The following is a 27588-nucleotide window of genomic DNA, read 5'->3' on the forward strand; positions in this document are numbered from 1 at the left end:
CATTTGGAATAGCACAAGAGTAAGTAGATTGTGATACAATTTTCATTTGTAGTTGAACTAACCCTTTAAGTTCCGTTTATATTTAGGGGTTGGACATTCATGCGTTCATTTTTTTCTTTCTTTTTTAATGAATTTCAGTATAAATTCATTCAAAATAGTCTTCTTTTATAATAGCAGTTGTCCTTTGACTGTGATGACAGGAAGTAAATTAAGTATTGTTATCTTTGAGTTAGCTATTCCTTTAAAAACAAGTAACGAAACAGAAGAGAGTTCAAAGAAACCATCTGTCATACAGTGGATATGGAAAGTAATAAAGGCGCTTCACCTTTTCCACATTTTTGGATTAAATTAATTTATTTCCTCAGAACTCTACACACAATATCCCATAATGACAATGTGAAAATAAGTATTCACAGCCTTTGCCGTGAAGCTCTAAATTAAGCTTGGGTACATTCTGTTTCCACTGTTTCTTCAGATGTTTCAGCAGCTTAATTGGAGTTCACCAGTGGTAAACTCAGTTAATTGGACAAGATTTGAAAAGGCATACACGTCAATATAAGGTTCCAGGGTTAACATTGCATGTCAAAGCACAAACCAAGCATGAAGACAAAGGAATTGTCTGTAGACCTCCAAGACAGGAGTGTCTCAGGGAACAATGCTGGGGAAGGTTACAGAAAAATTTCTGCTACTCTGAAAGTTCCAATGAGCACAGTGGCCTCCATCATCCATAAGTGGAAGATGTTTGGAACCACCAGGACTCTTCCTAGAGCTGGTTAGCTATCTAAGCTGAGTGATCGGGGGAGAAGGGCTTTAGTCATGGAGGTGATCAATAACCTGATGGTTACTCTGTCTGAGCTAAAGCGTTCTTCTGTGGAAAGAGGAGACCCTTACAAAAGGACAACCATCTGTGCAGCAATTCACCAATCAGGCTTGTATGGTAGAGTGGCCAGACGCAAGCCACTCCCTGCCTGGAATTTACCAAAATGCATCTAATGGACTCTCAGACCAAAAGAAACGACATTCTCTGGTCTGATGAGACTAAAATTTAACTCTTTGGCACCACTCATGACCAGACTAATAGCATCCCTACAGTGAAGCATGGTGGTGGCAGCATCATGTTGTGGGGGGTTATATTTTTCAGCAGCAGGAACTGGAAGACTAGTCAGGATAGAGGGAATGCAGTAATGTACAGAGACGTCCTGAGTGAAAACCTGTTTTAGAGTGCTCTTGACCTAAAACTTGGGCGACGGTTCATCTTCCAGCAGGACAATGACCCACAGCACACTGCCAAAATATCAATGGAGTGGCTTTACAACAATTTGGTAAATGTTCTTGAGTGGCCCAGCCAGAGCCCAGACCTAAATCCTATTGAACATCTCTGGAGAGATCTGAAAATGGCTGTACACAGTCTTTTTCTCATCCATCCCGATAGAGCTTGAGAGGCACAGTAAAGAGGAATGGGCAAAAATTTCCAAAGACAGATGTGCCAAGCTTGTGGCATCATATTCAAAGAGATTTGAGGTTGTAATTGATGCCAAAGGTGCGTCAATAAACTTGTACATGTACATGTGATTTTTCAGCTTTTTTATTTTTAATAAATTTGCAACAATTTAAAAAAATATTTTTTTCACATTGTCATCATGGGGTATTGTGTGTAGAATTTTGAGGAAATTAATTAATTTAATCCATTTTGGAATAAGGCCGTAACCTAAAAAAAAATTGGAAAAAGTGAAGCGCAATGAATACTATCCGGATGCACTGTATATTCTATGTTTATGAAATTAAGGTCATGCTCAAAAAAGGGTAAAAAAAAATGGCCAGTTGCAGAACAATGACAAGAAAGTAAGGGTGTGAAATGTGGTTTCGATCCATGTATTTGGCTCTGCGGTGTGACACGCACACAGTTGTGTGGAGATGCATACACTCTTACCTGAAACATTCTACCTCAGAAAGACAGACATGTGGGGAGAAACGCATTTATGGGTATTTTAGCGTAACCACAACCAGATTATTTTTTGCATTTTCCACAGTCATTAAAACGATGAAATTGAATTAATTACATTAATTACAAAACAACCAAGAGACTTTAAAATGAGAGCAATCTGAATAGTAGAGCAGTGATGTGTGGGTTGTAGAGGCTAAAGAGAGAAAAAAGCGAACAAGCCGGAAGACAGCATGAAAATGGCTAAGTATGACAAGTCATGACTTTGTGATGTTGAAAGATTAGCTCGACTATGGTTTTGCTTGGTGCAAATGCGGCTGATTGGAAACCTCTCGCTGTTTAGCAACTACGTGATTTAAATAGCAACCAGATACGAGACATCCGTCCTTTTGTTTTAAGGTTATGACTAAGACGACTTTAGTGTGGCTGATCTTTTAAGCAGAAGTTTTCAACTAAATGCCACAAATCTCTAGTAAACATATGCAGAAGAATAGTATAATATGATCAAGATTTTACTAAACTTGCTATTTCAATTGATAGCACACACCAAACTTTTGTTACTTAACTTAAAAAAGGTAACTTTAACATTATTAAATCGATTTTCTTGTAAAACATGTCAACAAGCAACCAAATCAGTCTTATTCATAAGGGTTTGTGGCTACAGACAGGATTCATGCTGATGCCTGATTGTGTACGAAGAGGAACCTGCCGTGTTTTAAGAGGTAAAACTTCCTTGCTGCACTCCATAGATAGGGACTGAGATGCCAGAGAATGAACGATTTAGTAGAAAGTTGTTTGACCGCAAACCACCAGCCTTTTGTTGACAATATTAAGGAGGAGGAGAAAAATCAGACTACATCCTGCCCCAAGTATAAATCAATTAAATGCTTTCCGTTTTCTGTTCTGAAAGTTGCTTGTTAAATGTAGCTATCTTACTGTGTAAAATAATGTTCAGATAAAAACAAATTATATATATATATATATATATATATATATATATATATATATATATATATATATATATATATATATATATATATATATAGGTGTATATTTGGCTAAATATGATTTCTTAAACATTATACTGGAGCTGTATGAAACTATTTTGTTCACTAAATACATCAGAGGATGAAATGTCAAAAGCGATTTTGAGGTCATGGCCACTGCGCATATTGTGACAACATTTTCAAGCACAACTGCCAGTGAAGTTAAATTCCAAATAAACATTACATCATCAATATTGCATGTACCACCCACATAACCTACAGACAAACATCCCTTATCTTTAAAAGAAACCCATTTCTTACTGAAATATGTAATAGTAAACATTAAATCCACATTCATTTTTGACTATGGGGCACCATTTTAGGTGTGCGGTACATTCAGTGAAGATTACATCAAAAGTCACTGAGCTACTGGTGCTGCCTGTTGCTATTTTTACTGCGACACAGCTTGTAGAATAAAATGCCAAATAGAGCTGCTTTTGTTTGAAATTTGAGTCAAAAAGCAACCAGAAAAACAATGAAAAGTCTTCACTTATGTTGGTTTGTATGTGTTGCTGCATCAATCATGACCGAAGAAGACTTTCTGACTGCAGTGAACCTTCAGGTCTCTCTGCAAATGAGCTTAAACTGAGTTTGTTTTCCTTCTTAGTGTGGTTCGTTTGGGCAGGTGTGAATGCAGCAATCACACTTCAGTGCGCACCAAAAGCGGACCAAAAAAGCATACTGAGACCTCCTTAAAGAGGTGGTCTCACTACGCTTTCCAACGAACCCTGGAGCGGTTTGTTTGTGCAAAGAATATGATCCGAACTAAAACAGACCCAACCACAAAAAGTACTACGCCTTTTTGCATTATTCCAGCTGTCATAGTCCGATGCGCTGTGCATTATGGAATGTGGAGGAAAAATATTTGTTGACAACCATTTGCCAACAGAGAGAGAGAGGAAAAAACATTACCTGATGGATCGTTGGTAAAGTAATATTTCCGGAAGATGACCATGTCGCAGTTTAGCAAAATTAATTCACGCGTACGATGAAGTCATGTACAGCGTACAATGTGTCTTCGCCATTTACAATGCATTCTTCACCGCACTACTTTCTCAAAATGTATAGATTGTCTAAAGTGATGTATACAAACTATATAGTATACTATGAGCAGGGATACAATCAGCCAGTGCAGTCGTACCTCCAAAAAGCGACATTTTGTGTCTGCCGTTTATTTACTTGCGGGAGTTCCATTGGCATTTTCTAATGCACGTAAATTCTTACCAATCGAAAAGCAGTTTAGAAAATACGTTCAATAACATCTGGCCAATGAGTGATGTGGGTTTTGTCAATGACTGTATTTAGTCTCTTTTCAACTGGTTTGGACCAAAGCAATCAGTGTGGTGTGAAAACGACCCAAAGACAGCTGAAAATGCTACAATGTATCATTTGTTGCCCTTGGTCTGGACCAAATGAACCGAACTACAGATGTGAAAGCACCCTAAGGGTGCAGTCACACTAGGTACAGTTGCCTTAAACCGTGCCAAACTGCTCCCTTTTCCCCTGATGATCTGCACTAACACTGCATATTTACATTCCGAACCGCTTACAACATTGATGATGCAACTGTTCAGTTTAACAGGAAGAGAAGCGCTCTCGCTCAGCACAGTAGACATTGCTTTAGTTGTATCGGTTAAGTTGTTTGGGATGCAGTGACAACAGATCCAAAACTTTGACACTGTAAAATCATAAAATACACAGGAGATCTGGTGCAGCGAGGGGTTTGGGTCTTGAATAAACTACAACAGTTTGCGTTCATTGATATGTAAGAATGATTATTAAATTTATATGAAAGTCCCTTAAAAGTGACGTGGCATCTTCAATTTTGAGCTCAGGAGCACTTTGCACTCACACTACAAGTGTACTATGCCCAAGCCCAACCAAACGACGCTCTGGCACACCAACCGGGGCAGGGCTGGCCAACTGAACCGCGCCTGGGCCCGATTCAGAGCACTAACACTTGTCGAACCAGGAAACGCACCTGGGCACGGTTCAGATAGCAAAGTGTGAGTGCACCCTAAAGGTCCCGATAGCAGTTCTTTTAAAAAATTTTTGTTTGAAGGCAACAAGAAGTTAGAAAAGTCTGTGTGATTGTATAGGGTTTTAAAAAAAGCTGCAGTAGGTGGGGTTGTAAATGTGTCAGTGAGAGACAAATGGCTTCATAATCAGTCAAATAGTCTCCTCCAGCTTGTCGCACACCAGGTGAGAAGAGCCGCATCTTGGTTTTGTTTTCTATTTCACACACTTGGCATAGCAAGTGTGTGTACTAATAGAAAACAATGATTAAACACTGACACTTCTAGGCCCTGACCCCCTACTCGTAGTTTAGTGTTGTTGTGAACAGAAAAAGTTGTATGTTTTTAAAGTTTAATTTGTTCACAGACATCTTCCCATTCCTTTCTCCTCTTCTCCTCATTCCTTTCTCCTCTTCTCCTCATTCCTTTCTCCTCTTCTCCTCATTCCTTTCTCCTATTCTTAAGAAAGCAGGGAGAGCTTGTACAGTTTCTCTTCTTGCCCTTTAACAGAAATTACAATCAAAAGCCACAAAATGTGACATTATATTAGCATTTAGTTTTTGAGTTTGGTGTGGTTAAAAAAAGCAACAGGTTGTGACAATAGCTCACTGTGTATCTGACATCAAGCACTGTGCAAGTAAAATAATGGTGGTCCCCACTGTACAAAGTGTAAGAAACATAATTTGCATTGCGTTAAGCTTAACAGTTTTAATACCCACAGCTCATTTTAATGCTTATTAAAATATCAAATCATTTGTAACCCGTTTATACCGCATTACAGCTAGTTTCCACACAGTGATGATACAAAACTATCATTTCAATTTTCATTATTATTTCTTGACTTCAAACATACTTACTGTCATTTGAAAATGAACACTATTTAAACGTTTCAAGCCATCTACTCATAATTCCTCTGAAAACTATTCAACATGTGACAGGATTTGAAGCGTCAATACCATAGTAATAGTAAAAATGACCTGATATCTCAACTCCAGAATAAGATAACAACCAAAACAACACATTGGCCACAAACACCAACTACAGAAATATAATCACTCTCACTAAATAAGAACACCACTAAAACTGAATTCTTACAAAGCAGTCAACCCTGATAACAAGATCTCTGAATGTTTTAACCTGAACATGACTTCACTGCCCAATTGCATACAAATAAGATGCTACATTATTTAGGCATGACTGTGAGATGAGAAAAATGTCCATATAAAGTATAACAAAGTTTTTGTAATGTGCTACATTATGCTTATTTACAATTTCTTAACTTTATTTTTAAGGGTCAGCTAGAATACTATGGATTTCCTGAGCTGACATATCCCAATGACTTATTTTCAATCCAAAATGGCAAATTGAAAGCATTTATCAAAAGGTTTGACAGAGACATCCATATAAAATCTGCAGGATCTTAAGTAATAGATAATAAAACAAAAAACAATGTTTACTTTTCTGCAGCACTTCTTTCAAACTTTTGTTTGAGTGTCCTTAAAGCCTTAATTCCCAATCAACAATTGGGGCTTTATTTTAACGATATTGGAGCAAAGTCTAAAGCGCATGACGGAAAAGCATGAAGGGTATGTCCGAATCCACTTTTGCTAATTTAAAGATGGAAAAATACGTTCTTGGTGCATAGTCTAACAGGGTTGTGCTTATTCTCTTAATGAGTTATGGGTGTGTTTTGAGGATAATGTGTATTAAATAGGGGTGTAATGATACACTCAGCTCACGATACAATGTGTATCACGATATAATTCTCATGATTCGATATGTATCACGATATTTGGAATAAAAATTGAAAATTAACCTAAAATGCAAATTTTATTTAAAAAAATTAATTACCAAGTAAACTATTTTTTATGTATTTCTTTTGTTTCAACTTGTTAAACTGAACCTTCTTTAAGAAAATAAATTAAACAGGACTGTCTCTGGAAAATAAAACAATTAAAAAACTTCTTATAAAATATTATTGAAAATTATTCAAGTCAATTGAATTTAACAGTAAGAGCTTAAGGCTTTGCTTGGTCACTTGCGTTTTTTGTGTGTGCAAAAAAAAAAAAAAAAAAAAATCTACATTTCCAGGTAATCAGCAGTTCTATAAGATAATCCTGAACTAATGTGTATCTGTCTGAGAGGTTTTTATGGATGGCTGTCTTCATGTTGGGCATGATGAGTGACAGGGTGGCCGTCTTTTCATTACACAGGACAGTCGTGACTCTTTTCAGCAGTTTAGGCAGGTTTACTATTTCTTCGGCGTCACTGATGTCGGCGCTATCAAGTGTATCATGTTGACAGGCATTTTTGTGTAACTCTGTACTCAAAAGAGTTCATGCTCGTCGTAATCATAACTCTAAAATGCGATATGATTATTTAAATAATGTGCACGCATTCGGTTTCATTTCCACTGCTGTTCATACTTCCTGCGCGGCTTCTGAACGATTACTCTGTTCCACAAACTGAATGTTGAATGTTAGTTACAGTGTTGAATGCTGAATGTTAGTCACAACCTGCAGGTTCTGTTCACTGAAGCAGATGCGCGCGCGTCTATCATAGTCCGCCCTCTGTAGTAACAGCTCATGTCATGTGTGATTTTGTGGCTGCCAATACATCATTATATGAAGACAGAATGATATTTTAGGGTGAATTGTACCTTATAAATACAGTATGTGACTCTTTTAACACCATTAGGAGGCATCCATGTCGCTGTGCAAAGTATGTAAATCACTGTGAAGACTTTAAAACTTCGGCTATGTTTGACCCAGTATGCGTGTCAAAAAGCGGACGAGTCTAAAGCAATGACTGTACAACCGAAATGTTGCCAGACGTCTGATTTTGAGAGGATGGGCCATCCTCTATTTCAACTCCACTCATCTTGGTCTGCTAACATTACTGCTGCTGCAATCTGAACTCACGTGCGACAGCAGGTGGAACGTAGCTCACGTGCAAACAGCTCATCTAATAAGAGAAAACGGACGTCATATCGTAATAAAATCGTCATAACGCCATGATGCATATTGTGACATTTTTGCATCGCAATAAATCGTACAACGATAAATTGTTACACCCCTAGTATTAAACCATTCAGAGTCTCATCTCCCATTCCCTTCAAGAGTCAGTTGCGTCAATGCCATGGCGCATTTGCTATTTACATGGTGGTCTTTGTAAATGGAAAGACAAAAGGCTTCACTATCGAGAAAACATTTTAAAAAACAATCTGCGCGAGGATAAAGAATGAGCCTCCTCTATTTGGGCTCTTTACTTTCTCTCTCTTTACTTGTACTCTTTTTACTCCTTTACTTTTCTGGATAAGGAAACAGTGTTGTACGCACTACACTGAAGACATCCATTAGCCTACATAATTAATTTAGTTTAAGTGCAATGATTTGTTTCAAAACTATTTCTTAATTCAGTTCTGATTTCCAGCAAACTAATAAATGAACAATAATAACCAGTGTAGTTAAAAAACTGAGATTTATCCTAACACACATCCAATGCCCCACATGGTCCAAAACAGGTGGACAAATCTAAATTAGTTTTCATTCAAACAAATATAAATATGCATATAATAAATAAAACTAATAATAAAAACATACAAAAGCAAGTTGTCAGGAATGAAATAAAAAAAGGCATGAAGAAGGCATGGAGGTAGTGGTTTTGATATTTATGTAGAAAGTAATACTTTTTGTAATATTTTAATCTTTACATTTTTTCATATGTGAAGATATTTTTGTATTGCTGTACATCCTTGTGTGTATTAAGCAATGTGCATGCGTTTGAACCCATATAGGGGGGCATATCTAACGCGCTCTGCGCTGGACTTTAAACCTGCTTTTGGTCAACGACACAGTCTATTTCAGTTCTTTAAAATAGCAACACGCCAACAATGCACTTTAACACACCTCTATTTTAGACCAGCACACCCGTGAGTCCACAAAGTGGCACACATGGCTTTGCAATTTAAACAACGTGGAATTCAATGAGACTGGAACCCCAATATATTTATTTGACAAAAGACAACATACATTCTTAGTAGACAAACAGAAAAGAGGTTCAACCGTTTGTTATTTCTGCCTCTAAGCGGTGTTAGCTTTTTTTGTAAAAAGCAAAACTTTGAGAGAAGTGCTATGATTAAAGGATGTATTTTTGATTTAAACACTGATTTTTACGATAGTAATCAAAACAGCAAACCAGCTTTTTTAAAAGTAACTTTAACGAAGATGAACATCATTACATCAGTATGTGTTGACACTTTTTTAACATAGTCAATGAATCTTCTTAAGAGATTCAATCAAAAGTGCTGATTCATCCAGTAATGAAACAAGTAATCAAATTAACCATTAAAACATCTTTTAGATAATAATAATAAAAAATTACATATTTTTTCATAATAATTAAAAGGAAATATAAATAAGCATAACAGGTATATTTTAAAAGATCAATTGGAGAACAAAAGATAAATAAATAAAGAATTCATAACTTTCCTCGATAAAAAAGGCAGAACGGTGTAGAGAAATGCTAATGCCAATGAACCTCTGTGAGATCTGTGTTTACCTCATGACTCAAAATATGAGGCCCTGTAGATTGAACAGATTTTTGGGTGGTTATAACACCACCTGTGAGCGGATAGGTGTAGCGTTAAAGAGTGTGATGTGGGGTGGGGGGTGTGTGCAGAGCAAACTGAAGTGCAGGAAGAAGCCATGTGTGCAGGGCGTAGCTAACACTTGAAACGCTCTGTGAAATAAACTAACAAATCTGGTCCAAGCGCTCACATAGCTTGTGAAAAATAAGCTAACCACACACAAAAAAAGAGAAGATCAAAACAAATCAGGCAGGAAAAGAGGCATCACATGGGTGGGTAAAATATCACAACCGCTTCGTATATTTGACATCAATACAGACTTGTAACAAATATCTAATGGTGTGTGTCAAATATATCTGAAAACTGCTTAAACGAACACAAAACAACGAAACCTTAAAAAATGTTTTTTTCAAACTTGATTGAAATCTCATTCTTATTACCTCGTGCTTGAGATCTGCTATCTGATCCTTGAGGTCTCGGATGTACTGGCTGGAGTCGGTGTTGTTGAGCTGACCTTGGACTTTCCCTTCCTCTTTCTAAAAAGAAAAAAAAATAAAATATGCAAATCACCCAGAACAAGTAGCAATAACTTAAATAATTATGTTCTTCAGAAATAGAAACATTTATTTTCGTAGCAGTCTGTTTTAGTATTGTAAATATATTGCATTGTAAATAGTTCAAGGGGTGCATCTCAATCAGCTCCTGAGATAAGCTGGATTCACTACACATTGAGACTCTGAGTGTGATATGAGAATCTCCTCATTGTACATCATCAAAACAACAGCAGAATTTCATAAACCCGCAACATTTCAACCATTAATCAAATTATAAATGCTTGCTAGAGTGATCTTACCCCGTCCAGCTATGTTTATTTATGTTAAATATAAATGTATAAAACATTCAGGGAGCGTAATGAGCATTGATGTGCCCAGATGTTTACAATGAATTGTGGGACTTTTCAGCGTACAAAACATTTTAGTGCACTGGAGTAATTTTGCGATTGAGACAGCACTTAAAATAGCTGACTCGCTTATCAGGGCTGTGACTATTGAAGAAAGGAGTTAATTGAGATGCACCCTGGGGGCCAAAGCTCAGCACAGTTTAGCTTTTACCCTAATTATACAACTAATTTGATCAAACTAATTGAGTTCATCAGGCTTGTTTGAAACCTAAAAGGAGTATGTTGAAGCAGGGTTGGAATGAAACTCCGCAGAACTAGCGCCGTCCAGGAACTGATTTGTACACTCCTTGTGTGTACTATCAATTGCTTAACTAAAAAGATCTGACTTTTTCAAGATTAATCTGTTGGACATAACATTTCTCATTTTTGTGAAAAGGAAAAATATACATTTTTTTTCATCGCCCAATTATAATATAGCAAGTTCCTTACATGATCTATTATATTGTTTATGCAAACTTAAAGATTTCTTTTTCATTACAAACCATCGAGTACTAAATAATTTCCATCGCCCTGAAAGAAAATGGCTGGATGTGACATATAAACTTTCTGCCTTTTTTTCTCTTGTTTGTTTGTTTGATAGCCTAACTGATGTAGCGTAGCACAAAATATTTATTGTAATTTGAACCAAAAAATACAAGTAGCATCAAATCTGAATTAAGAACAGCTTAATAGTTCATACCTTTAACTAGAAAAACTTTAAAGGGAACCTATTTTACTCCTTTTTCAGGATTTAAGATAATTTTTTTGTGTCTACAGAAGGTGTTTGTAAAGTTTCAGCTCAAAAGACTCATCAGTTTATTTATTATAGCTTTCAGAATCTTGGAATATTCTGCTTTAAACACAATGTATCTGCTTTTGTGGTCTGTGCCTTTAATGCTAGTTCTCCCTGCCCACCGTTCCCGCATTCCTGTCAAAGTGTGCCTAAGGGTGCTTTCACATCAGTGAATCGATTCATTTGATCCAAAGCAGGGATTAAAATTGTTGCACTTTGTTCTTGATGCGGTTCGCTTTCACACGGCAAAGTTTCTAAACTCTCCTCACATTGGTCAGAGTTTCAGGGTTTATTTTGCAGAGTCCAGCTCAGCTGTCATGCATCCTTATTGTAATGTATGATGATGAGCAAGACATAAGCGAAAATGTGCGCTTTAATTTTAAATGGTGACACCCACAGACGTCGTCACTGAATATAGAGCAGAGGTAAGGCTTTCTCATACATAGCAGTTGGCTTATGCATTATAGGCTTTACTTTATAAAGAGAAATAACAGATAAACCAAGACTGCTGTTCAGTCAATTTTCCTAACGGATAAACAGCCCTCATTAATAGTTCAGCATGCTTTCACTTTCGTATTTTACACGAAATGCACAATTACTAGTAGGAATGACATCCCGCTCTTCTTATCATTCTCTCTTCATTAAGCTGTATATGCCTATTACATATCCATAATACAATATGAAATAGCCGGACTCAGATTGTATCGTTTTCTCACTACAATCGATCCGCTTCGTTTCAATCGAACCAAGACTACCTCATTCAGAAGATCTGAGCAATTGTTTTGGTGTGGAACCGAGCGTGATTGTTGGATTCACATATGCCAAATGAACGGCGCTAACTGGGCAAACAAGACAGGTTCCAAAACAAAAGTCTAGGTGTGAAAGCACCCTTAATCTCTGCCTCAGCAGCGTCAGATAAACAGCACAGTGACAGGCATGAATGAAGCAGATCTCACGTAACGTTTGTGAGAAATACTACAGTAAGAACTCTCTCAATGATTATTTATTGTATTTGTTGAGGAGTTTATTCAAACCTATCGATGAGTCACACACAATGTCGTAACAGTTCAAGCACACATACACACACACACAGCGGGGACACACACAGCACACGCGTTAAACTTTGCACTGTTTTTGCATGACAAATATGACTAACTAAAAATTAATATCCTCGGCTGTATGAATATCTGTTATGTTAATGTATAAAATAAACCTGATTTAACGTCCACAAATCGGGATTGAAGCATCTTCATTTATAATTATACTAACATACAGCTGTGGTGATAAAGCTGTAGTAAATTGCTGTAATTCATTAACATGCACGGTTTAAAAAATGTTTTAAACTTGTAAAACTCATTCTTGATCACATTTAATGATGACTGATGATCACAGAGAGCTTAACAGATCTTTTAATCCCAGTTGCTTTGCGCACGTCCTGTCTTGTGGATATGATGTGCGTTACTACGAAACATGTTAATATGTGTGTGTCAATCAATTCAGTGGGTGGGGAAACCGCACTCCTACATCACGATGTTGTGAGCATCAAGATAGAAAGGGATTTGAATCCTATTTTAACGTCAGGAAATTTTAAAAAGGCATTCCTATGACTGTGGACACACTATACCTACACACAGTTCTGTCCAAACAGCTGACAAAAGAGGATTTTCATCATTGGTGCCCTTTGAAATATTAAAAACCCAAGGACAATCTTTGTAATTTAAACAACTAAAAATGACTCTCAGCAGATAGTCATGTTTTTTAATAACCCTATCACTGCAAACGTATTTATTTTCCTTCTAAGCAAACTGTTATTATAGTAGGGCCCTAAATCTGAACAGACAAGGCAATGAAAGTTGTTGTGTTTTTTTTCCGATGCTGTTGAAAGCCTTGAGGGAGCTGTGGTATTGAACAGACATGTGCACCCACTACATAACATGTTTACCCTCCTCATTTACACCTGTCAAAAAGGGAATCAATACTCTCACACTACAAGCATGGTGCAAAAAAGCCGTTTTCCTCTGTATCAGAACAGTTGCACTAAGCCACACAGGATAGAATGAGGAGTCAAAAAGGAGAAGATGTCAAAAAGGGGTGTGACAGAGGTAGTGAGGTAAGATCAACACATGCACACTTAGCAGAGAAGAGTGTTTTCAATTCCTGTGGTTGGCGTTCGGCTGTGCATGCAGCACTCTGATACGCAGAGAATGGGGATGGTGAGGGATCTCAAGCTTTCTTCCAAGAATTTGTGTTTTTCTTGAGGTTTCTCCCCCCTCCCCCTTATAGTGTTGTGATAAAGGAAAGGCAGTTAGCTGACTTCCTTCTGCTCAGCTGCATAAAATCAGCAGGTGGCAGGCTGCAGCTCAGGACATCAAGCGTCTGAGTAATGGCTTCCTCACTTCAGCAGCCCCCAGTGCTGCAGAGACCCCCAAGCAGAAAACATGTTGTTGCCAATTAATTGTCCTTTTCAATGTATTCTAGTGGTGTCACCATCTCATGAAGATTGCAGCTGCTCAGACAAAATCAGAAGAACTTAATTTTAAAAAGTATGCAAAATCTTTTTTTGAATGTGTCTGATTTGTCATTCATTCTTGTAATGCACCAATTTTAAAATTCTGGTTAAAGTTACAATATTATAATAATAATTATTATAATTGTATAAATCACATTTATTGTGCTGTTACTTTTAATTATTTTCCAATATATCAAATTTTATTATGAAAATCAGACTGATTATGAAATTCAAAACTGTTGTTTTGACCCTATTTAATGTGGCATGACAGACAGACCATGTGATTGTAGTGTAATGTAAATGTAATGTGTATTTATATAGTACATTGATTGGCCATACACCTAAAGCGCTTCACAATCAAGAGGGGGGTTTCTCCACACCACCACCAGTGTGCAGCATCCACCTAGATAATGTGATGGCAGCCAGTGCGCTCACCACACACCAGCTACTGGTGGAGTGGAGAAACAGTTACAGAGCCAATTCAGTAGATGGGGATGATTGGGAGGCCATGATGGGGGCCGATGGAGGGAATTTGGCCAGGACACAGAGGTTACACCCCTACTCTTTACAAAATAGGGCTATGGGATATTTAATAAACACAGAGAGACAGGACCTTGGTTTAACGTTTCATCCAAAAGACGATAATTGTATAATTTCTTCTTTACAAATAGTTGAAAAAAAATTATCAAATCAAATCGCAAAACATTTAAAAGAAATATTAAAATTTTCTGAAATGCATCATGTCTTGTGTAATCACTTGAAATTAGTTTTTCAGTCATAGAAATATGGCAATGAAACGTGATTTCATTCAAGGCTGCATTAAACGCAGGAAAACCAGAAAGAAGCTATTTGCAAAATGTCTGCAGATAGTTTATTTAAAATATTAGTTTTGTTTTTATTATTTAATGTATGTTTCAATAAACTGCTTGCAGCCACAAAGCAAGGCATTGATTTGCTGAGGTGGCAAAATGTCTTCTGTAATATAGCGTAATGTCAACATCAGGATCTCCAGTTTCTATACATTGTATTGAGTGCTGGTGATGCATCGTGAACCTGATTTTTTCACTTTTTTTTTTTTTTTTTTTTTTTTGACCAAAAATGTTTGATCGGGCTCATGTTAGGTGAATTTGGAGGCCAATGCATTGACATAAATTCATCAACATGTTCTATTCTTCATGATTCTGGCAGCCTGGGTTGGTGAATCGTTTGTTGCAATTTTTGGGTCCACTGGCTCCACAACAGGCACCTGGCATGTGTCAGGGATTGTGTTGTTGAGATATAGGCATAGTAAGTCCCAAGAAATGATTACCCACAGCATAAAACCACTGCCGTGTTTCCCAGCAGTGTATCCAGGAGCCATCCGCTCTGTTTTTAATCTTCATATAGCCATCAAAGTGATGTCCAAGGAATCTTGATTCATCAGACCGGGCCACTTTCTTCCAAGTAGTCCAGCCTTTGTGAACCTGGGCCCATTTTATGCATTTTTGGCAATGGTTTTCATGCATGTTTACCATGAGGACAAAACTGGGTCAAAGGCTACACAGGCCTATGTGTTAAATGAAAGTCTATATTGAAACTGCAAGCTATGGCACATTGGCCTTGTCACCACTGTTGTAAATGCTGGTGATATGTCAGACTGTGTGGCCTTGCAGTTGCTATAAACAATGCTCAATTATCTCCACTTCCCTTTGGCATGAGGAATGAGTTGTGGACAACACACTGCTGAACGTCGGTTTATCATCTCTTCAACACTTTTGAAACATACATATCTAAAACAACCTATGAACAACACAGAAAGTGTGCCGTTTCTGAGATTTTTGATGAATCTTTTCATCAAATTCTGATAAGCGGGTAGCTTTTCCCATTCTAACACTGACTGTAAGCCTGCCTTCACACCATTCTACACTGTGACAGTGTCCACAAGCCAAATAACAAACACACAGGGATGTGCAGCAGCACACACACATTTTTCAATATGAAAAAAATAAAGGACTGAATTATAAAAGATTGTTATTGTCTATCTAAATATAACAACTGCTACCTCTTTATACATCTTCTTCACTTCAGGGGCCTTTGATTTTAATTCAACATGTTCTGTAGTTGGTCTGCTTGTGTGCTTTAACATTGCTCACAAGCAGATCCGCTTCTTGCTAGTGAGGACTGGGAGATTAGACTCTGATTTTTGTAGATTTGTAGACCATGCGCTGTTTCACCATCTTTAAATTAATAAAAATGAATTCAGACGTGACCCAAGTGTACCTTGCACCATGGCCTTTAAACCATGTGCTTAGATCATTAAAATAAATCCCCAAAAAAGTGCACAATGCAAAAAGAAATACAGAAAAGAAGTACAAATATGCAAAATGACGTATACAATACTGGGTATCATGTATGACAGCACATTGACTGTTCAGTCCAAAGATTTAATGCGGCCTTTTATCAAAATCAACAGGTAAACAGAATAACCGTCTCAAACAAAAAGCAGAACAGAACTGAGCCACAATGACTTGATCAAATGGTGATGCTGATGAACTTGAACTGTTGTCCTGATTCTGGGGAAGATATAACTTCGTTAAATTGAGCAATTCTTATCTGATGGAACTAACCCTATTGTGACATTATGCTTTTTAAAAAAATATCTGATGTACTGTATAGAGTGCATACACACATACAGCTTCCCAAGCTATACAATATTTCCCAAATGATGTTTAACAGAGCAAGGAAATTTTCACAGTATGTCTGATTATATTTTTTTCTTCTGGAGAAAGTCTTATTTGTTTTATTTCAGCAACAATAAAAGCAGTTTTTTATTTACATTTTAAGGATTATAAGCGCTTAATTATTAAATTATTAGCCCCTTTAAGCTATATTTTTTGATAGTCTACAAAACAAACTATCGTTATACAATAACTTGCCTAATTGCCCAAACCTGCCTAATTAACCTCGTTAAGCCTTTAAATGTCACTTTAAGCCAGGGCCGGAGTGGGACTCCTTTTCAGCCCTGGAGTTTCAAGCCTCAGACCGGCCCACCTCAGTTCACGACTGACTATATTAAAATAAGGTAATTTCCAAATCAGTTTCTAATGACACTATCACGTCTTTTTTTGAGAAAACAACTGCTTTAGAACTTCAAATGTTCAACAACCCTAACAGTATTATATGTCTTAACAATAAAAATGAAAAAAATAAATAAATAAATTACTCAGACGAGGATCGAACCCGGGTCTGCGGGGTCAAAAACTAACGTGCTAACCACAAACCATAACAGCTGTTCAGTGAATGTTGACCAAGTTATATCGTCATTAACCTGCAGGCTGCAACTTGCTCACTGAGCTGCGAGAAAATAGATAAAAAGAGTAGAGCTGCGGTAAAATAATGAATAAAACGGCTGTGGTCAAATAAATAACTTAGATAAATAAATTTAAAAAGTGTGACTGCTGAGAGCAACCGATTCTGGAGCTAGGGATACCGGCCCTCGCGGCCAAAAAACGGACCGGCCCACCGGGAATTCTCCCGGTCCTCCCGATTAGCCAATCCGGGCCTGCTTTAAGCTGTATAGAAGTGTCTTGAAAAATATCTAGTAAAATATTATTTACTGTCATCAGGGCAAAGATAAAACAAATCAGTTATTAAAAATGTGTAGAAATCTGTTGAGAAAATCTCTGTTAAACAGAAATTGGGAAAAAAATAAACAGGGGGGGCTAATAATTCTGACTTCAACTGTACATATACACATCAGCTCAGAGGCAAAATATGTAACTTTTTTATTATGACGTCTTTCTTAGCTGAAAATGAATCATCACAGTAACAGTTACTGTGTATTTGTTGAAAGACTGAAACGAACTGGTTTGAGACAGTCTGGAATATTTGACAGGTAAAATGTATAGGATGTATTTGTTGTTCTATATCAGGTTGGTATGGCAACAAACACAGACACCAAAGTGTTTCGGGTTTTTGTGATTTGAAACACTCCTACTAAATGTCACCGTTCCTCTCTGCATACACATTACTATACTACTGAGATTTCTCTTATTGCCCTTTCTTCATTCTCGCTTATGCATGCATCTTCCAAACACATGCAGGGCTAAACGTCTCTGTCACAATCGATCATGCGCATCCAGAGCGGTAAAGCATAAAGCAAAATGTGAGCTTTGATTATAGCTCAGTTTGTTTCTATGCCTGATAGGAAGTGGTTTCTCATCTGGTAAAGAAGATAGCTAAGCTGCGGTCCCCATGGGCCATGCAAGCAGCCGTTTCAACTCTGAGCTCAGCTAGGTGTTAAAACTAAAAAAAACTCCACTCCTTCACACTTTTAAGTTAGACAAGTTAAACAATCGTAATGCTGAAGAGGAGCAGTGCAGATGCTCTACATTTTGGTTGTGCTGGCTTCATTCAGTGAAAAGTACTATTAACAGACTTGGGCCTGACACGTTGTGTGGGTGTTTACATGGGTATCTACATCACTTGTATGCTGGGGAGTGGGTTTAGAGTGTTAGTGTTGGTGTCAGACAGAGCTATAGGTTCGCTTTAAAGTGGATCTTTCCAATGAATGAAATAAAAACCACACTAACACCAGGTGAGTCAGAGAGTCAGTCTAAAGAGAAAAAAATCTGGGGTGACATCATGGTGTTCTATTTTCCAGCAATGGAACATGACAAGTTTAGAGTGGGTGAAAGGTGAGTGAATACATGATGCAGTAACAATGATGAAAAACAATTTCAAATTCCAAAGGCGTCATAATTCATTCAAATTAGGGTGGAAGTAATTAGCATTTTAATTGTGCATCGATTTGCGTCAACACCAATTGGCGCACATTTGCAAGAGTGTTGTTTATTTATATCCCAAACTGCATTTAAATACAATTGGCAACAAAAGCAAGATAGATATTACTCTCAGCAACTTGTGGACTACATCTGATGTGAAGATGTTGCTGAGCTGCTATGCGTGTTTAGGTTTGAAGTATGTGGGTCAAAGAGCAGACATCTCCTTTTGGTGTTTGCGTAGACATAGAAAACGTTCAATATTTTAAAGTAAAATGAGTTTAAAAAATCATTTGTTGACAATAATATGACGGAATTCATTTTCAAAACTACAAAATTGTCATTCAGTATAATGATCACTTTATTTGATTATTTTTTTTAAGTTAAGTGTATGACTATTGAAAAGACGTGTTTACTTAAAAAGGAAATTACATCTATTCCATTATTATAAACTTATTCTGACTAGCACTTAAAATACACAAATATTATTTTATAAATGTTACTATAAAAATCTTTGTGGTATGATGAATTTTGTGAAAGTATAAATATTTCATACGTTTTGATGTACAAGCTATGTTTACCTTGACATTTTTGTGGGTGTCTCCTGTAATCAGCTTCTACTTAAAATACATGTATTGATTTTTTTGAGATAAACACAACATATTCTGATTTAAAACAGGTCATTTAATTGTTTGCTATTACATGTTAACTCTGTAAACTGTGCGATAAAAGGCATTTATGCTGTCAGTCTGAATTAAGATGAATTTCAATAATGAAAAAAGCCTTCACTCTGTGATATTCACAACCGATAGATAAACGATGGGTAGTTTCTTTCTCTCATTCGCTGTACAGTGCCAGCAGCCTAAAAGGGATTTAAAGTATGGTGAGCCAGATCTGTTGCCCACAGCCCTCAGGGTAAAAACCATGTAGGTAGCCAAAACCACAGAACCACAGCTAAGAGCTGCACTTGCCTGAGAGAAGCATGCTTGTCTAATCTGATATGTAGCAAACTGAAGCAATTTCAGCAATCGCGTACATCTAGCAAAATACAAAACCTTCATGTAAAATCCTGGAAAGGAAACAACAAAAGGAGAAATGATGCAGACTGTCCAACATCAAACATCGTCGACAAGTAAAAGTAAGTGATGAAAAGAAAAGCTTGCAATAGAAATGAGCAAACTCACATAAAGGTGAGATTTAGTTTCATATTCAAAAAAAAAAAAAAAAAGCCCAGCTTATATCGGATTCAGGAAGGAAAACCAAACACCCCACACAGATATAAAAGGGTGCTGATGACATACTGAGCTAATCTTTAAAATAATTTGCCTTCCTGCATGGGAAACAGTAAACTTTCAAACAGCAGTGTTTCCTCTGAAAAGATCAAAAACCTCATTTCACTACTCGTTTTTATCCAGAAGATCTTACTAATATAATCTTTCCCCCAAATCAAAACACACCAGCTTTTCAATCACGGTAGACGTGGTCCTGTTTACTGTAATGCACAAGCTGCAGTACTTACAGTAATTCTGAAATGATTTACTTGAAACATTTACACATCATACCACTCATTTCAGATTTTTGGCATATATTACAAAGCAATGTAATCATTTCACTGGTGTTATATGCACCTACAGGATGTCTACGGATATAAACAAGTTAGATTTCACTTTAAGTTAAATACCACCTTGTATTATATATAATACCAATCATTAATAGGAATTGCAGTTTGCTGCATGTATTAAAAATATGGACACAGATTTTCCCTTTGTGATTTTTAACCCTTTCACGTGTTCGATTACACCCGTGTGATTAAAAAGTTCAGAAAGCATTGTAATCAAATCCTAAAAATTTAATCTGATGGCTCTTGCTGAGGCATAGAAAGAGATGCGTGGTGCTCGTCATAAATGAAAATTTATCAGTCATCTAACAAATTTTAGGTTTCAGATATTCAGATATTCAAATACACATTTGATTTTATTTTATTATCATTTTGAAATATAACCGGATGATGTGCTTTATGCACGCAAGACACACAAAATTAATGTTACTAGAACATTTACCTTATTCTTCTCCCAGTTAAACATCCACTTTCATGTATTTTGGAAGACCAAACAAAAAAAAGTATAAAATGACTAAATATAGCGATGCCCATCACCCATCATAGATCAAATAGGATTAATATTAAGCTGATTAAAAAACAAAATGCATGTTCTTACAACATATATCTAAGAATCATAATATCAGATATTTCACAATATAATTAGGACGTGTCAATATTTGCAAAAAAAGGGGGAAAAAATAACAAAACATGATATATAACAAATTGGTGTGGTTGGAGAGGGTAATTAGAACTTGAAACATTCACACATCTGTTTTGTTGATACCACAAATGCTGTTTTTCTTTACTGAAATTTTAACAAATCTTTTGGGGCATTTGGATAGTCATGACAATAAACTTACTGTCAGACTGAATAAAAGAGAAAGAATTCCTGAGTCAAACCCTAATTTATAAAATTGAGTTAGATTATTTCACAGTAGAACCAAGCTGCCAACAAATGTACTAAGTCCACTTTGAGTGGAAAAGCAATATAAAATGAGTATTCAAGGAACTAAATAACACACAAGCAATATTATGAAAGGGTACTGAACAGCTGTGCTATAGAGAGGCTGATGTGTTGTGCCAGTCAGTGAAAACACCGCACTAAATTGATGGTGTGTGAATTCTGTGCCATTTGTTTTTTTTTTACCTGAATCTCAAGCTCAGAGATTTGCTGCTGAAGCTCAGCCATGGCAGCAATATTGTCAGCTTCTCTTAATCTCACTGCCATTACCTCTTCTTTATTCTGTAAATAGAGATAGAGAAATGAAGCAGCTTTTATTAAATGAGTTATTTTTGTTTAGTCAAGAGCTGAAAAGAGAGCATGCTCTCTTAAACTAAAGTGATTAAAAAAGGAACTACTTCACTCTATTTAAAGCCAAGTCATGAATGAGGAAATGTAACCAAATCATACAAAGATTTCATAATTAAAGGCATATTTTGCTTTTTTTTGTAACAGATTACTAATTACATAAAGGTTATACTGCTAACTAGATTAAATACATATTTTTAAGATAATCCTAATGCAATACAATCTATTTGAATCAAGTCTGTTTGCGCCAGGCTGTGGAACTGACCTTGACTAGCTGATGTCATGCAAATGATCCTCACCTTGCACTCTATTTCAGCCTGCTTCCGCTTTGTCTCCTGCAGCTCTGAATGCAACATCTTGTTCTGGTTGCTCAAAACATGCAATCGATCCTGTAGATTTCGTGCCTCGAGTTCTGCTCGTCGAAGCTGATTACTATGTATTTGATTCTGTTAACAGGTCAAATAAATTACAACTATGATTAAAACTCAAATGAACTACAATCTGAAGTGATAAAGCCATGCTCAAACACAAAGTCCATCATTTAAGAGCACAAATTAATAAACTTTGTCTCCCTCTGCTGGCCAATTAATATTTCAATTCCACTTGATTTCAGTGGACAACAGATCATATTTCAAAACATTTACTTTCATTATAAGGAATTTTGTTGCAAGCCAGTCAGTTATTTTGCCAATATCAAAACTACTACTGCCCCAGGGATGGGATGTCATTCAGTACACATGTGTACATACATGTACAGTACACATGTACATACATACATACAGTGCTCAGCATAATTGAGTGCACCCCAATTTGAAAATGAATATTTTTATCCATTTCTCAGTGAATATTTATTCTGATGCATTTAAACAAAACAGATTTATTAAACAGATATATTTATTAAAATAATATTTTAGTCCCCCAAACATATTTAGAAATTGAAAGATAATACAATTAAATTGAAGAAAAATATTGCAAAACAAATTACAACCTAAAAAATCTCAACTAAATTTTTCCTTTTTTTTTTTTTTTTTTGCTTTTCTTGATATTTCCTCTTTTTAAAATTTGTATTAAAAAAATTTCTATAATACAGTGGCACAGTAGGTATTGCTGTAGCCTCACAGCAAGAAGGTCGCTTGTTCGAACCTCAGCAGGGTCAGTTGGCGTTTCTTTGTGGAGTTTGCATGTTTGGGAGTGCTAGTTTTTGGACCGTTATCGTAAGTTATCTTGTTAGATAAGCTCCAAACTTCAGTTCTGACTAAACTAATGTATATGCACAAATATAAAAGTTTCTAGCCTACTATTAAAAAGATGATTTTAAAATATAGATTTGTGAGGGCTGTACTTATATATGGTGAGCACTGTACATACATATTTACACACACAAGAGACTACATATAGCACGTGTCTCTTTTGCGCTCTTTCAGATACTACTGTACCTTTCATCTATAATGTAATATAGTGAATGTTTGTGAATTTAAAACGCCAGCAGTGTTTTAAAGTGCATTCACTGTCTCCTAAATGAAAGAACTGAATGCTGTAAAGGTGAGCGATTTGTATTCACACCTGAGTCTCCAGTTCCAGCATTCTCTGTCTGGTCTCTCTGAGCTCAGCTTGTGCTTCTGCCTCTCTGAGCCTCACACTCATCAGTTCATCCTGAAGCTCACTTGCCGCATTCTTGCGTGGACTGTCTTTCCAGCGGCCCGCCGTCCGTGCCAGATGCCTCTGCATAGCATAAACACAAATCTTACTTAAACATTGGTTGATGGCTGATATGCACAGTGCTTTGTAACACAAAGTGTTTTTCAGCCACCAATAAACTTCCAGTGAAAGGTTAATGTGAATATTTTCAATTTCATAAGGTTCCTTTTACAGCATTGATAATCTATTTTAATTAAAATATAGTTCGATAAATAGACCAGAGAACATTTATTTAGGCCGAATCCCAATTCTATTTTTGTACCCCTACCCCTTCTCCTTCCTCTTGGCCCTTGAAACAGAATGTGAAAGGGAAGGGCTTCAAATTTTACCCATATGAAATGGGACATCACTACAGCACCTGCACACGTCATCGTGATCTCTTGCTTCATATGAGATTGATGATCGAGACTGCTGTAGTTTTTTCAGATGTGTTATTTTTTGGTATTTGTATTAAGGAAATCACTGAAGGCATACATCATGTTATCATAACTAGACTTTTCTGACAGGGTATTCGAGCGTCATTGAGTGACAATATGTTGTAGGACTGCTATACAAGGGTTATTATTAGGGATTATAGATATTACAGTTTTTATTTAGCGTTTTTTTAAAGCATTACGGTAAAACATAAACATGGTTATGAATATATTAAAGCATATTCTTGTTTGTTGTAAAAACTCGTAATAGTGACAAAAAAATACTAGTTCATGGATCTCCTTACTTCCAGGTGTAGCTACGCTGCCGTTGTGGTTGGTGTATTCTGGGAAATTTTCTTACTCCTTGGTTTTGTGTGTGTTCCTGAAAAATCTCTGTTCAAAGAAGTATCTACCCCTTCACCTTAGCCCTATGCCTTCAAGCTAAAGAGAATTGGGACACCCCTACATCTTCATGCAAACACACAAAATAAAGGGTAGGGGGTAAGGGTAGGCTAAGGGGTAGAATTTCGATTGGGCCTAAGTTGTTTTAGAGTAAAATTAGATGAAAGAGTGTTTAAATGCAAACGCCGTCAGGAGCAGAAGGCAAGCGCAGACATTTCATTGAAAATACTGTGGTAAAACAAATTTCCATATTTTAAAAAGACAGCTTAAAATAATGTAATGCAGTGCTTCTTGTCTGGTATGAGAGACACTTTAAATTATATCTCAACCAGGCAGTAAAGATTTTTTAAAAAGAAAGCAGATCTTAAATGTGAAGCTTTTTTAATGGAATGTCAGTGGAAGCGGTTGAAAAGACTTACTGAAATTAAAGCAGAAAAAGAAATCACAAGTTGAGCTGTGACTAGGCATGGGGTTTAAAACTCTGACGAAATCATAACCTTGGATAAAAATATCACGGTTCCACGATATTGTGATTACTGCTTTAAAATGTATTCTTTTTAAATGTCTGACAACATTTCCCCTTTAAAAACCATATATTTTATTTTTTGAAAGATTTTAAGTGTTTTGGAACAGTAAATATGTCAGGCTAGATAATTCAAATGAATCATTGACTTCTTCATTAGTCTTCATTAGTTTCAAAAACACAGATTTATTTACTATTTAAAAGTGCATCTTTAGATATATTTTCTGCCGAAGATATTGTTGTTCTAAAAAAATGTAAATAAAAATCTTACACATACCCTAGAAACGGTATTACAGAACATTTTTGACTGTTTTAAAACCTTGACTTTTCCACACCGCGGTATACCTTGAAAACGATTATCGTCCCATGCCTAGCTGTGACACAACTGGTCCGTATTACATTTTCAAATTGTGAATGATAAAGTTATTTATGAGTGTGTATTTACCTGCCAGTGCTCCTCCAGATCTCTGACCTGCTGTCGAAGCTCTTTAAGGCCTGTTAAAGCCTCTGCCTCCCTCAGTTTCACACCAATTAGCTCCTCCTGAAGACGTACCACATTATTCTCATCTGGTAGGGATGTATTTCTCTGTAACAAACAAATGTGTACAAGGGACATAAGACAGAAGCACAAAGAGTTTTCCTCAATCTCAAATAAATGTCAATATCAGTGGATTTAAAGGTTGGGTTACCATTATAAACTTTTGTTCAAATGTTTAAAGAATTTTAAATATTTAAACTATTTTCTGAAAAGTGTTCTTTGCCTTCAATTTATACAGTATATTGACATAAGTTTTGGGACGCGTTCCTGAACATGCATATGATAATGATCCATGCCCATTCTTAATACATGGGGTTTAATATGGAGTTGGTTCTTATGGGAAAGTTTTCCAAACGCTTTAGAAATTATTTTTAAAGGACTTTTTTGCCATTCTTCTAAATGCATATTTATGAGGTCAGGCACTGATGTTGGACAAGAATGTGATGTTGGCAACCACTAAACCCAGACTTGTTCATTGGATTGCCAGAGAGATAAATGTGGTTCATTACAAAATGTTGACTGTGTCTGTGCACTTTGTTATATTACAACTAACAGTTGACCATGGAATATTTATTAATGTGGGGAGATTTCATGAATTAACTTATTGCACAGGTGGCAACCTCTCTATCCCAGTACCACGCTTAAATCCATTGAGCTCCTAAAATTGACCCATTCTTTCACAAATGTTTGTAGAAGCAGTCTGCATGCCTAGGTCTTTTATTCAAGTTCTTGACAAAATAAGAATTAGTCTTATCTGATAATAATGATAAAATTGATCCATGAAATGAATAAATGAACTACATTAACACATGTCCATGTGTTTGGGCCTAATAATAATTACTGAAATACTGCACTTTTACTCTAATATTTACTTTGTGAGCAACATCAGTTCAGTGTTTAAAAAAAGAAACTGTGACTAGATGTGGTTTCACATCAAAATCTAAACTATTTTATAATATTCTATTAGGTGATAAGGGCTAGCTCAATTAATATTGCACTATAAATATACTCTACTTCAGAAATGCATATCTAGAGTTCATATGAACAGGTCCACCTTCTAGCATAGCATACAGTATAACTCAAACAAGCAGACAATGATCCAACTAATAAAACACTTTTTTTGTAATAAATAAAATAAAAATATATAAATTTTTCTAAAGATCCAAACTTTTTTTTTGTATCGCAGGCAATTTGAATTACCATCATTGAAATTGTTATTATAAAATGTTGTAGAAAAAGAACTTTAAAGTGTAAAATGTTTGTATTTGAATATGTTTTTATACAACTGAAGTCAGAATTATTAGCCCCCCTGAAATGTTAGCCCCCTGTTTATTTTTCCCCAATTTCTGTTTAACAGAGAAAAAAAATTTTCAACACATTTCTAAACACAACAGTTTTAGTAACTGATTTCTAATAAATAAGTCATTACATTTTTTATCTTGGCCATGATGACAGTAAATAATATTTGACTAGATATTTTTCAAGACACTAGTATTCAGCTTAAAGTGACATTTAAAGGCTTAACTAGGTTAATTAGGTTAACTAGGCAGGTTAGGGTAATTAGACAAGTTATTGTATAACGATAGTTTGTTCTGTAGACATTTGAAATAATATATAGCTTAAAGAGGCTAATAATTTTGACCTTAAAATGGTTTTTAAAAATTTAAAACTGCTTTTATTCCAGCTGAAATAAAACAAATAAGACTTTCTACAGAAGAAAAAATATTAAAAGACATACTGTGAAAATTTCCTTGCTCTGTGAAACATCATTTGGGAAATATTAAAAGAAGAAAAAAATTAAGAGAGACTAATAATTCTGACTTCAACTGTATATAAAAAACATTTGTTATTTTTACAGATACTAAAAACTTTTATGTGGACACCAAAAATTCAATACTAATAATAAAGCTCATTAATTTTACAAAAGCGTTTGTCACTTCTGATACATCCATAATCATTGTATTAAATATTGTTTTAATCAGTAAGTTTTCCCCAATGTGAATCATTATTTACTTACTCGGGTTGTTCCAAACACAAAAGAAATCTTCACAACACTCTACATTTTTAATGAAATCTTAAGTATGTCTGTCACTCTATTGAATGTCTCTGAATACAATGTAATCAAACACACATTTGCACCACTACAGTGGGAAAACCCCTACTGCCTAAAGGTTACAATCTGCATTTAAGAATGGTTATAAAGTTCACCACCTGTTCCATATAGAGTATCTTGTCCTGCATCTCTTTTAGTGCACACTGAGACTCAGCCTCCTTTAGACGGGCCTGCACCAGTTCTCTCTCCAACTGAAGGATGGACTCCTCTGTGTAGCGTGGATTCCCCTTCTAAAATGAACCAAAAAAAAAAAAAAACAAGAAATTGTGTGACCAAAAATTCTATCAAAAAAACTTAATCAGTGAGTAAACGATTTACAACAGATTACCACAATCATTTTAACCAATCCTGAGGTTTAAAATGAACCAAACAGTTCCCTCCACTCACGCATATGGTTTT

At 36.0% G+C, this 27588-nt stretch overlaps 2 protein-coding genes across 25 annotated transcripts in view; one reads left to right on the forward strand and one right to left on the reverse strand.

The window, feature by feature from the left end:
- gb:ex154042 (expressed sequence EX154042) overlaps positions 1–25886 on the forward strand; it is a 70542-nt gene extending 44656 nt beyond the window's left edge. Inside the window, exon 6 of the mRNA XM_073954182.1 lies at positions 23925–25886. The gene's annotated coding sequence lies outside the window, so the exon portion shown is untranslated. The remainder of the gene's footprint in view (positions 1–23924) is intronic.
- The window catches only part of evi5b (ecotropic viral integration site 5b), a 75084-nt gene that overhangs the window by 2307 nt on the left and 45189 nt on the right, over positions 1–27588 (reverse strand). For 20 of the 24 annotated variants that reach the window (XM_005165960.6, XM_073954143.1, XM_073954149.1 and 17 more), the window contains 6 exons: positions 27288–27419; positions 24984–25124; positions 23066–23224; positions 21802–21948; positions 21341–21436; positions 10032–10127 (listed from right to left, as the gene is read on the reverse strand). In XM_005165960.6, coding sequence (XP_005166017.3) covers positions 10032–10127; positions 21341–21436; positions 21802–21948; positions 23066–23224; positions 24984–25124; positions 27288–27419 — 771 coding nt within the window. Of the gene's footprint in view, positions 1–9983; positions 10128–21340; positions 21437–21801; positions 21949–23065; positions 23225–24983; positions 25125–27287; positions 27420–27588 lie in introns of all 24 variants that reach the window. The other 4 variants (XM_073954150.1, XM_073954163.1, XM_073954162.1 and 1 more) reach the window with 1 other exon arrangement.

The sequence above is a fragment of the Danio rerio genome, chromosome 6 (assembly GCF_049306965.1).
Source record: "Danio rerio strain Tuebingen ecotype United States chromosome 6, GRCz12tu, whole genome shotgun sequence".
In the NCBI taxonomy this organism is placed as follows: domain Eukaryota; kingdom Metazoa; phylum Chordata; class Actinopteri; order Cypriniformes; family Danionidae; genus Danio; species Danio rerio.